The following is an 11,765-nucleotide window of genomic DNA, read 5'->3' as shown; positions in this document are numbered from 1 at the left end:
CACGAGGTCCCTGCTGTTCCCTGAATGGCATCCGTGGGAGGCAGAGTCAGCACTCCAGCTGTCTGCCCCAGCCCGTGGCTTACGGTGGTGCCCCTCGGGTGTCCAGGTTTATCTGGAGTCCTCTCCCAAAACCCTCCCCACCAGCCAGTTCCTCCTGGCCTTTCCCAAGCCCAGGAGGAGCTGTCTGGGGTTTGCCTGGGGGTGCAGGGGGGATGCCAGGGATGTGGGGGCAGTGCTGGAGGGATGCAGGGGGGAGGTGCAGTGGGATGTGCCTGTGGGGGTTGTACAGAGGGGCTAGGGAGATGCCTCGGGGATGCAGGGAGAACAGGGTGGGGAAGATGTGGAGAGTGCCAACACATTCCAGGGCGACAGAGGGGGAGGGGGGCTCAGACTGGATGCCCAGGGGGATGCAGGGGCTAAGTTGGGAGTGGAGCCAGGGAATGCACGATGGGCTTGCTGAGGGAATGCAAGGGCAATGTGGGGAGTCTCTCTGCGGGGTTCAGGGGGTACCTGCAGAGCAGATCTGGGAGGATGCATGAAAGGCTGCCCGGGGGAATGCAGATGCACAAAAGAATATGCAGTGCCGGGGCATGCAGGGGGATGCGGGGGCGATGCGGGGGCTCTCTCTGAAGGGTGCCATGGGTTACCTGAGGAGCAGAGCTGGGAGGATGCATGGGGGCTGTCTGCGGGAGAAGGAGGGGAGGTGCCCCAGGGAATCGGGAACACAAAGGACGATGAAGTGGGGCGCAGGGGTAAACCCGGAGGGCAGTGCTGGGGCAGTGAGGAGGGATGCGGGGGGATGCAGGTGGTTGTTCACCAAGCAGCACCGGGGCGCGCAGGGGAGGATGCAGTGGGAACAGGGGATTGCTCGGTCACATGCAGGGAAAGGCAGGGGGGGTTCCGCGGAACAGCACCGCGGCACGCGGGGGGACGCAGGGGGTCTGCTCGGGCACCAGCGCCGGAACGCGCAGGGGGAATGCCGGGGGGCACGGGGAGTTGTCCCGAGATATGCGGGGAAGGGACACAGAGCCGTGCACGGAGAGGTCCGGGGAGCTGCCCGGAGTCGGGCAGGGGGGCTGCAGAGGTGTGCGGGGGGGTTTCCGAGGAGCAGCGCCGGGCACGCAGCGGGGCTGCCCGGCGGCAGGCGGGGGGACGCGGGGGGGCAGCGCCGGGGGCCGCCCCGTCCGCCCGCTCTCCCGGGCCCTCCCCGCCCCCCCCCGAGCATCCCCCCGCCCCCGCGGGCTGCGGGGCCGGTTAAAAGGCGCAGCGCCCCGCTCCGCCCAGCCCGGCCCGGCCCCGCACCATGCCCGCCGCCGGCCCCGGCGCGGGGAGCGCGGCCGCCCCGCCGCCCGCCCGCCTCTGCCTGCTGGCCCTGGCGCTGCCGCTGGCGCTGCCCGGGCGCGGGGCCGCCGCCGAGCCCGCCCGCACCGTCTACACCAACCACTGGGCCGTGCGGGTGCGGGGGGGCCCCGCCGAGGCCGCCCGCCTCGCCGCCGCCTACGGGTACATCAGCCTGGGGCAGGTAAGGGGCGGCGGGGGCCGGGGGGCTCCGGGAGCGGGCAGGTGCTGGGGCACCGGCAGCGGGGGATGCGGGGCTGGGGGGGTCGCACTGGGGACCGGCGGGTGCACCGGGGAGCTGCCGGGGGTTCTGGCACCGAGAGCCTGCGGGGGATCGGGGAGCTGCCGGGGGTCTCACGCCGGGGGTCCCGCAACCGGGGAGGAGCCGAGGGTTCCGGGAAGCTACGGAGGGTCCCGGGATCGGAAAGGCGGAGCGGTCTCGGGAAACTGCCGGGGATTCCTGCACTGAGAGCCTGCGGCAGATCTCCGGCGTGGGGATCTCGGCGCCGGGGAGCTTCCTGGGGTGTCGCACTGGGACTCCCGGTACCGGGAAGCCGACGACGATGGTCCCGGGACCGGGGAGGAGGCGGGGGTCCCGCGGAACTGCCTGTACTCCCGGGACCGGGGCAGGATCCCAGGAGCGGGAGATGAACCCCGAGATCTCCCCGCTGGCGGAGCTCTCGCCGAGCTACCCGGTCTCCCGGGACCGAGGCGATGCCGAGGGTCCCGGGAGCGGGAGATAAGCCCCCCGGAGCGGTAGTGATGAAAACGGGGCCGATGCGGAGATGCTGTCGGAGCGCTTTGGCCGGGGGGCGGGCTCCCCCCGGGTGGATGCCCCTCCTCGGGGTGCCCTCGCCCCGCACCGCTGAGGGGTTGCACAAGTTCCTCCCACCCCGGAAAGTTGTATTTGTGGGTTTAACAAACTTTGGACTCTCTGGCCCGGGTTTTTATCGGAGATCTCGGGAACACAGAGAACTTTTGCTTTCAAACCCCCGCAGAACACTGGTGTCTTAAAAGAGATTTTCCGCACAGCAGCTCATTTTCCTTTCAATTTCTTCATCCTCTGCAATCCCAGATGCAGGCTGGTGTCCTCGGAGTTTGTTTCAGAGTTTATTGCCATGGCGCTGCCCGGCGCTTTTTTGGCTGGGTGACACTTCAGGTTGTCCTCCTGCCCAAGGTGTCTCCCGGACTACAAATTATAACCTTGCTTTTATATCGCAACCCTGCTTTTAACTATAATTAAAGTCACGGGGTGCTGCATAAACAATTTCTTTTTGGGGGAGGCTGAATTGGGCACATTGTCTCCTGCACCAGTGTCTGTGACCTCCCGTGGGGGACAACTCCTCACATCGCACCCTCAGTCTCCTACCTGTGTGCTCAGCTCCCATCCCACCAAGGAGAAAATCACATGTGTTGTTCAATCGCGTCTGTCACAGGGCTGGGCGAAGGTGGTTGTGCAACCCAAAGGGCTTTTCAGTGTTTATCCCTCTTCAGGCAGAGAATATCTTGATTGAACTTCCCACTCTCCCAAGTTGCATCAGCCTAACGTCAGCTCCTGGTTTGGGGTTTTGCTGTGTCCCTTCCCTGCTGGAGCATCTGTTACCCCTCCCTCCTTCCCCAGCATCCCGGTTATGTGAGCTCATCCCTATGATGCTGGAGGCATTTGGCCCATGGGTGCAATGTGGCTCCACTGGAGCATCCATCCTTTCCCCCTGAGCCCTTTCTCCAGGGCAGCCCTGTGCAGGCTGGAGAGCAAGGGAAATATTTCTGTGGTTGCATCAGGGTGTTCCTGGCTCCCGCCTTTCCCATGGATACTGGGAGCTCGTGCACCGCTGGGGCTTCCCCAGCTGCTCTCAATGCCCTGCCTTCAGCCCTCCATCTCTCCAAGCTTTCCCCATTGGCTTTTGGGCTTTTTCCACTGCGTCCTGTCCAGGGTTAAACCTTGAGGGACTGCTTTCCCTGCACGTGTGTGACATTTGCAGTGTTGTGCTCAAGGTTCATGGTGTGTTCTCCTCTTGCATCATCAGCTTGTGGAGCTGCTGGTGATGGTACTTTCCACAGTGAGATGTGCCCTCCTGGGGGGTCTGATTCTGGACAAAACCTGCTGGGAAACTCTGCCAAGGATGTTATCACCCTGGGAAGATGTTTGAGTGGAGTCCAAAGTGGTGAGGGAGGAGGAGAGGTGATGGTTGCTGGATGAAGACCCAGCTGGGTGCAAGGAGACTCAGCCTGGCCTTGTTGGCTGGTGACATCTTTTCCTCTGCGATGCAATCCTGGAGGCTCCTGACACGGTACTGCCTGGGAAAGGCACTACTGGGGTTGGCACACACAGTTCTGAGCATTTTCCAGTGCCCAAACCTTGAGCCAGGACACTCTAAACCCTTCTGGGTCATGGCAGAGTGACATTTCCCTTGGGGAATCACTTGCGTCAACTTCTATTTAAGTGAAGCAAACAACTAAACAAAAGAAACGGCTTTTACACCCTCGAACGCCTGCTCATTCCTCGCCTGCTCATTCCTCCCGCCGGGCTTTGTTCCTCGGCCGTGCCGGGGCGAGCCGGGACAGGCCCTGGCCGAGGGCGCTGTGGGGACAGTGCCGGAGCCCTGGGCAGTGCCGCTGGCAAGGGGGTGATGGTGAGCCCCTTCCCATCCTGGTTGCAGGGTTTATATGAATTTTTCCATGTGTGGTGTCCAACACTAAGTTTTGGAAGGGTGGGCACATCCTCAGTAGTCTCACCTGCAGTGCAGGAGAGGGATGGGATTAATTTTGGGCTGTATTTGGAGCTTTCCTGGATTCCTGTCATCTCGCAGCTCTTGGCTTGATCCTTACTGAGCTGAGCACATCCGTGATCATTTGAGAATTACATTCCTGAAGGCAGGAGCTCAGCGACTGGACCCCTTGTCCCTGATGGGAATGGGTGGTGTCCCCAGGAGGGGAGGGCTCACTGCCTTCCCTGTTGGATCCACCCTTTGGGAGGGCACCAGTGCTGGTATAGCTGTACTTTGCACAGATGAAATGGTTTGGGTGAAATGGGATTGCAGTATAGAGCCCTTACTGAGCTGACTGATCACAAGGAGGACCAACAAATCCTTTTTCATTTAAAAGAAAAATGACATTTACAAATTTTTCTCCTTAGAATATCTTAGGTGGAACAGGACATCTGGAGGTCTACCAGGTTGGTCCACTGGGACCAACCTCTGCTCAGACTTTCAAGGTATTCCCATCATGGGAAGGTTTTTCTAATTTTTCTGCCCATAAATCCCAGGAGGATAAAGAAGTGGGGCACAGAGTTCTTTTCCTGCTGCTCTGGCTATGTATCCCCAGAGCCTGTGATGAGATCATTACCTTCCCTGTGCTCTTGCTACTTTGCATTGCGTGGTAATTTTGCATTTATTTGTGAAAAGGAAGGAAGAAATTCTTTACTTAGGAAGGAATTATTTACTGTGGGCATGGTGAGGCACTGGCACAGGTTGCCCAGAGAAGCTGTGAATGACCCATCTCAGGCCAGGATGGATGAAGCTTGGAGCAAGCTGGTCTAGTGGAAGGTGGCCCTGCTCATGGCAGGGGTTGGAACTGGATGTCTTTAAGATCCCTTCAAACCCTAAATCCATTGCAGGATTTTGTGGTAAGCCCTGTACTCTGATTTCCAGGCAGAGTGAGCAAGAGGCAGTGTGGCCTTGTCAAGGTTTCCCTAAAATATGGAGAGGTTGAAGCACCCTCCTTCTCTTTAAGTGCAAATGGATTTGAAGAATGGGTTTAAAAGGCAAATACAGATTGCAATGAGCAACCTCTTTATGTGGATGTTAAAGAAAATGCCCAGCTACTCTGCAATGTGAAGGGGGAAGAGGGAGGGTTTAAATGAATTTGAGTGGAAATAAATTATAAAAATCACACTAACAGCAGTAAAGTTGGTGAAATGACATCCTGGCATAAAAGGCAGAGCAAGGCTAATTAAATATTTAATGCTTGTAAGAGACACTGGCAGATCTCAAAGTATCAAGTGTGATAAAGATGTAAGTAGTTGTCATCTGCTTTAGCATCTGATCCAGACAAACCTGTTTGTTCCCTGCTGTTCCATTGCAGCCAGCCCTGGTCTGGCCTCAGGAATGTCACCCTGGCCCCTGGGTCACACAGGGTCTTAAAGATGTTGCCTTGTGGGTGCTTGTAGGATGGCCCTTTCTGGTCCTGTGAGCAAGACACAGGGAATGTCACTGGCTCCCAACATCCAGCTCCTGACATGGAATGTGGGTTTTTTTGGCGGGGTGGAAAAAAAAAAGGAAACTAACTCAGGCAAAAGTGAATTTATAGCAAAGTCCCAATTTGTACACAAATTATGTGATCTGGGAGCCACATACCAGTGAGTGCAGCTTTTGGGTCATTCCCGTCCCTCTGGCTGTGAATCCCCGCGGGATGTTTCACATGCGGTGTCTGGCTGAGATCCCTCGATTCATTGCATAGCCCCGGGACTTTATCCGTGATTTTGGGATGAAAAAAGAGGAGTTGTGGTGTCTCCAGATGCCAGGCTGAGAGGGCCGGAGGCAGCGCAGCCACCCCGGGGCTTGGCAGGGTGGTGTGGCTGGCACCGTGTTCTCCTGCAAATGCTGCCATCCCTCACTCCAGGCGATGCACATTTATATCCCACGCTTCTCAGGAGCGTCCCAGGGCGGGCAGGGATCGCATCACCTCTCCTTCTGTGCAGCCAGGGCGAAGTCGGAGCGCCGGGCGGAGAAGGCAGGAGGATGAGGCACAGCTCCCCTGGCTGTGCCGCAGCTGCTGAGCTCATTTTTAGCTCATTATTTCTGCTTGGGAGCTGATGAAAGGCAGTTTTCAAAGATGCATTTAATGGGTGAAAATTCATAAAAATGTTTTCCGGGCTCTGTTGTGCCAGTGCAGCGTCCGACCACCAACGCTGTTTGTCACAGTGGTGGCACCAGGGCTTGTGCCAGCATCCTGCATCCTCCCCAGCCCCGGGAGCTCTGTGGGAGTGAGGGATTTGGGGTGCAGGGCACGGCTGCACTGATGCTGCCAGTACAAAATGGGGGGGCAGCCACGGGAAAACAGACTTTAAAAAAAACACCCCAAACAACCTCTTTTTTTTGCAGATTGGAAGCCTGGAAGACTACTACCACTTTCACCACAGCAAGACGTTTAAGCGCTCCACGCTGAGCAGCCGGGGACCGCACAACTTCCTCCGCATGGACCCCAAGGTACGGGGCTGGGCATCCTAGTGTCCCTCAGCCCCTGCAGGGTGGTGGGATGGGGGTCCCCACCTGTCCCTGGAGAAGGCTGTTGGCTTGATCTGGGTCAAGAATGAGCTGTAGCATCTCGGGATGACATGCTACCCTTGAGCCACAGCCCTGCGCACACACGAGTGACTCATTGGGCACGGGCACGGAGAGCGGTGGTGAAAAATACGTAAAAGTGACTAAACACTAACATCTGCCTGAAAGCCGGGAGGAAGAAAAGGGGGAAAAGCTTTCCAGGACAGAAAGGCTGTTGCATGCTCGGGGTGTTGATCCAGTTGCCACAACACTTGCTGCCTCAATGGTTGCTATGTGTGAAATCCTTGGCAATAGCTCTGCATTGCTTTTTTCCTAGAGCAAGCATCCAAAGGGATTTTCAGCGCAGCTGAATTGACAAAAGTAATGGGGTGGGGGGGAAGAAGGCAAGGAGGGACCTGGGCGAGCTGGGTTTGGGGTGGTGGGGAAGGGTTCGGGCTCCCCTTTGGCTGCTTTCCTCCCCCAGCTCCCCCTGAGCACTGTGAGATGTGACTTGTGCAGAGCAGGGGAAGGGTTAATGGTGGGAAGGTTTTTTTGGGAGAGGGGGATATAAAAGCAGAAAAAGCCATTTTGGTGAAGGTAGCCTTAGGTAGCAAGCTGCTGGTGCCTGCAGCGATGCCTGGCCATCCTCGGGGTGCTCAGACACCCTTGAGATGCTCCTTCCCAAGACATCTCCAACCCGCTCCACACCCGGTCCCGTCCACATCTCCCCAGACACACACAGCAGCCCTGCGCTCCGCAGGCTTTCCGGAGAGATTTGCTGTTAAATATTTGGACAAGGTCTGTAGCACATTTTTGAGGAGGAGGCGTTCGTTCGTTCGCGTGGCTGCTTTGCCAGCGGGGGAAACCTCGGCGAAGGGAGCCTGGTGCCCTGGAAGTGTGCTGGGCTTTAATTAAAGCTGTTCGCCCTCAGGGAGTGCACAGGCATCCCAGCAAACAACGAATTCTCTGCATTTGAAATACCCCCATTTAAATGAGTCTGGTTATAATGCAAACTAAATCAATTGGCTTTTAGTCATATTAACCTTTACCTTACCTTGCTCTGTGGGCTCCAAGCTGGAGCAATTAACTCCTGTTCTCTTAATCCTTCCTTATCAGTTCAAAACCTGTTGGCATGTCCTGTCTCTCCCCCTCTCCCATGCACGTTTACAAATCGTTTAAGTGATGCATTTGGATGGCACCAGCTTAGCTTGCATGCAGGAAAACATCACCTCGAGGCACGAGGACAGGAGCTGGAATAGGGAGGATGGAAACAAATCTTGCAGAAATCCTGAGGAACCGGCCAATCCGGTTGTTTGCAGATGTTGGGTGGTTCATGCCTTCTGGGGGCTATTGTTTCCAGTGCTGTTATTTGTTTGCTGTGGGGTTCGGTGGCATGAGCTGGGCAGGAGGACCACGCCAAGCTCTCCACCCCCAGAAGTCTGGGGAAGGGGAGACTCCAGGACACACAGGGAAGCAGCCAGGGTCCTGATCCTTGTGTGACCACGGTGCTGCTGAGCTGCCCTGTTGTCCCAAGAGACCTCTGGGGCAGCTGGCTGCTCCTGTTGGGGCTGATATAAGCCACGAGATGTGATGGAAAGGGAGGAAGGATGTGGCAAATCCAGCAATTTTGGGAATAGTTCATGGTGGTGGGAGCTGGGGAAGGACAGTGGGGTGCAAAGTGGGGTCATACCATGCTGTGCCACCCCTCTTCGGGCTCCACTTGCAGCTCTTACTGCCATAAACTTCCCTTGCTTGCTGGAATGCTCGTGTTGGTCCATGCAGTGCTTGAGCCTCCATCCTCACTGCTCCAGTCTCTTAATCCTCATCAGGGGATGCCATGGCCTTGGTTCCTGTGCCTCTGGCCATGCACCACGGCAAAATCAACCCCATCTGAATTATTTGCTGTTCTTTAACCATGGCAAATGTGCTGGAACCATCTTGTTTATCCTGGATCTCCACTTTAACTCCTGCACAGCCACTGGGATCCCTGGAAGTATTGAAGGCCAGGTTGGATGGGGCTTGAATCAACCTGGTTCGGTGGAAGGTGTCCCTGCCCATGGCAGAAGATTTGGAGTGAGATGAGCTTTAAGGTCCCCCCCAACCCAAACCATTCTGTGATTCTGCAATAATTAGGGTTTGCAAGGGTAGAGCTGGGACCCCAGGCCTCAAGACTACAGCAGTTTGGGCCATTTCTAGTACTAAAAAGCCTTTTTTTCCCCTTTATTTTACATTTTCAAGTAGCTTTTCCCCAGCCTGGATCAGCAATGGAAGTTGATCTGAGTTTCATGAGCTGCAGAAGCTGTTGCAGGGATGCCCCAGCCTCTTCCTGCTTGCCTATTTTCCCATGCCAGCCACACTGATTTATCAACTCTTCCTTGAAATCAATGTCCTTAAACTGCTGATTCCTCTGTGTCCACACATGATGGCTCCATCGACTCCCAGCTGGCAGCGCTGGGGTCGATCAGGAGCCTGTTTGAGATGAAGACATCCCTGTGAGGCAGCTCCTGGCAAAACCCCTGAAAATCCCACACCTTACCATCATTCCTGCATCCTACAAAGCAGCGGGGAAAGGTGGTAGCTATAGCTTGGGCAGCCAGACTCATGGAAATGCCGCCAGGGAGTGGTGCTTTAAGGAAAAAAGCCTGTTATTTGGGCCATAACCTCTATTTAATGTATTTTTATTTTTTTTTAACTAGACCATGAAGTTATATTTTTGCTTCCAGTGTTTAAATCCATCACTGTGTAAGCAAAGCGGTGCACTCTCGGCAGCCAAGGCAGCGTGGAAAATCATTTTTCTATGAAATACATTTTTTTCCCCCTTTCAACAGTGTTTTTTTTCTTTATAATATATATGTGTTTAAAACCCAAGCTCTAGGCTGGAAGCTGTCGGGTTTCTGACATCCACCTCCATCTGAGGCACAAAGCAATAAACTGTGCAAGAACTCAGTTCAGCTGACAGTTTTACATAAATGAGCTCAACAGAAGTTGCACTTTGTATTTTTATTCCTTTTGTTACAAAACCTTAGTCACAACAATAGAGACATCCCCATAAGTAGTCTCCAAAAAGACCCGGAGCCATCAGGAAGAAAGTGTCCAGCAAGGAGGGATGTGCCCCAAAGCCCTCACAGTTCATTGGCTGGTGCCTCCTTTCTCCCCCGGCATGAACATCTGTAAAGATTTGGTCTATAAATTACTTTTATAACCTTTTTTTGCTAAACTTGTGCTTCACCTCCATGCTGAAGGCAGGAAAGCCCTATGTGGCAATAAGGGTCTGGGGGGTGGTTAATATTTGATAAGGATGGGATATGGCCACTTCCAAAGCAGCACCTTAGGCAGCTCCCACCACAGCACCATGGGCAAACACCAGCATTTCCCAATCATGGCCTTTTCCAGATCGTTTCCCGTTTGATCTCTCTGCATGTCATGCCCCGCTGGAACGCAAACAAATGTCAGAGTGGTCGGCTCCAAGGCCACCTCACACGCAGCCACTGCCAAAAATACTTGTGTGGAGCTGGCCACGTCCCCTGAGATCTGCCACAGCCGTGTGTGGCCATCACATATTTTTGGGAAATGTGTGTTGTGCTTGAGCAAAGCCCCCAGTTTTTGTTATTTTATCAGGAGTAAGGAGCTCAAAGGATGAGCAGCCTGGAGCCAGGTGGAACTGCCTCAGGGCTGAGCTGCTGCTTCCCAGCCGGCAGGAAGGATCAGCCCAAAAACTAAGCCAAGCACCTGAGTCTTCTCCAAAACTTTGACTAAACACTGAAATATGTGGTCTGTCTCCAGCGGGACTCCAGCGCGTGCTTCTGTGCTTCGCTGAGCCGGGGGGGTTCGGGCACGCGCTGCGAGGCGACGTTATTTGTGCTCCAGGGCTCTGCTGCTCCAGCAGAGGAATCTGCTCTGGCTTAGACAGCACAACGAGCTGAGCTCACCCTGTCTGTCTGTCCATCCATCCCGTCTCCTTCCAAATGGAGCTGCTGTCTCCACAGCAGCTCTGGTTGCAGAGATGGGGGTTTGCCAGAGCTGAGGCTGGCATTGCTTCTGCATCCCACATCCCATTTCAGTGGGCAATGCCAGGCTCGGTGCCCGTGGGTGGTGCTGACCCAGGTCTCTGCTTGCAGGTGGACTGGCTGCAGCAGCAGGAGGTGAAGAGGAGGGTGAAGAGGCAGGTCCGAGGGGAGCCACATGCCCTGGCCTTCAATGACCCAGTGTGGCCCAACATGTGGTACCTGGTAGGTGTCTCCCTGTCACTGCTTTATGGGGGGTCATTTATTTCTAAGCAAATGCATCATCAATCTTTCCTCAGCACAGCCAGTAATGAAATAATAGCATCAAATGTGCTTGGCAGCAGGAATTAAAAATTGTGAAATAATACACCTGAGAGTCTGGTTTGAAGTGTTTCACCCTTGTTAGCAGCCCTTCTTCATGGTATGCACAGCAAAGACTTGGGAGCAGCACTGCTGTATTTTACCCATCCCAGAGCTGCAGCCATCTATTTGTAATATAATTTTTCTCCTGCCTGTTTCATCGATCTGTATTTGACAGGGAAATTCATTGAAAATTAAGGGCCGAAAGGAAGTGAGCACTTCAAAACCCAGGAGCCCCTAGTACTTGAAATGGAAGAAGAAAAGAATAATGGGGAGATAGCATTGCCTGGATTAACTGCTGCAGGATGGGTTTGGTCTGTGGAGTAAAGTTATAACAAATCTGCAAGTTATATGGCAGGGGGTGGGTTGTAAATATATTTTCTGGTTGATTAAATGGGCTCCCAGCCTGGCTGTTTGCTTAGATGGGCTGGAATGGGGTTGCAGCCCTTTTGCAGCTGTGTTTGTCCCCGTAGCACTGCGGTGATAAAAACAGTCGGTGCAGGTCGGAGATGAACATCCTGGCAGCCTGGCAGAGGGGCTACACGGGCAAGAACGTGGTGGTCACCATCCTGGATGACGGCATAGAGAGGAACCACCCTGACCTCCTGCAGAACTATGTGAGCTGGGGGATGGATGGGATGGACTGGGGCTGATCCTCACCATGACTTGATTTATGGAGAATTTCAGTGTGTAAACACAGCTGAAGTCTGTGCATTGGCATATTTAGAGGAAAAGGTTTGTTGTTTTTGTTTTGTTTTTTTTTTTTTTTTAAAGCTTGAGATGTTTTTAAGAAGGAAATGAA

At 54.7% G+C, this 11,765-nt stretch overlaps 1 protein-coding gene across 2 annotated transcripts in view; it reads left to right on the top strand.

The window, feature by feature from the left end:
* The first annotated feature begins 1,367 nt into the window (after positions 1–1,367).
* The window catches only part of PCSK6 (proprotein convertase subtilisin/kexin type 6), a 33,680-nt gene continuing 23,282 nt past the window's right edge, over positions 1,368–11,765 (top strand). The window contains exons 1-4 of one of the 2 annotated variants that reach the window (XM_059858652.1): positions 1,368–1,522; positions 6,441–6,545; positions 10,718–10,828; positions 11,437–11,580. In XM_059858652.1, coding sequence (XP_059714635.1) covers positions 6,534–6,545; positions 10,718–10,828; positions 11,437–11,580 — 267 coding nt within the window. In that variant the 5' untranslated portion in view covers positions 1,368–1,522; positions 6,441–6,533. The remainder of the gene's footprint in view (positions 1,523–6,440; positions 6,546–10,717; positions 10,829–11,436; positions 11,581–11,765) is intronic. The other variant, XM_059858651.1, reaches the window with a different exon arrangement.

The sequence above is a fragment of the Haemorhous mexicanus genome, chromosome 13, assembly GCF_027477595.1.
Source record: "Haemorhous mexicanus isolate bHaeMex1 chromosome 13, bHaeMex1.pri, whole genome shotgun sequence".
Taxonomy (NCBI): domain Eukaryota; kingdom Metazoa; phylum Chordata; class Aves; order Passeriformes; family Fringillidae; genus Haemorhous; species Haemorhous mexicanus.
The sequence above is the reverse complement of the archived record's forward strand: the minus strand, read 5'-3'. Positions and strand labels throughout refer to the sequence as shown.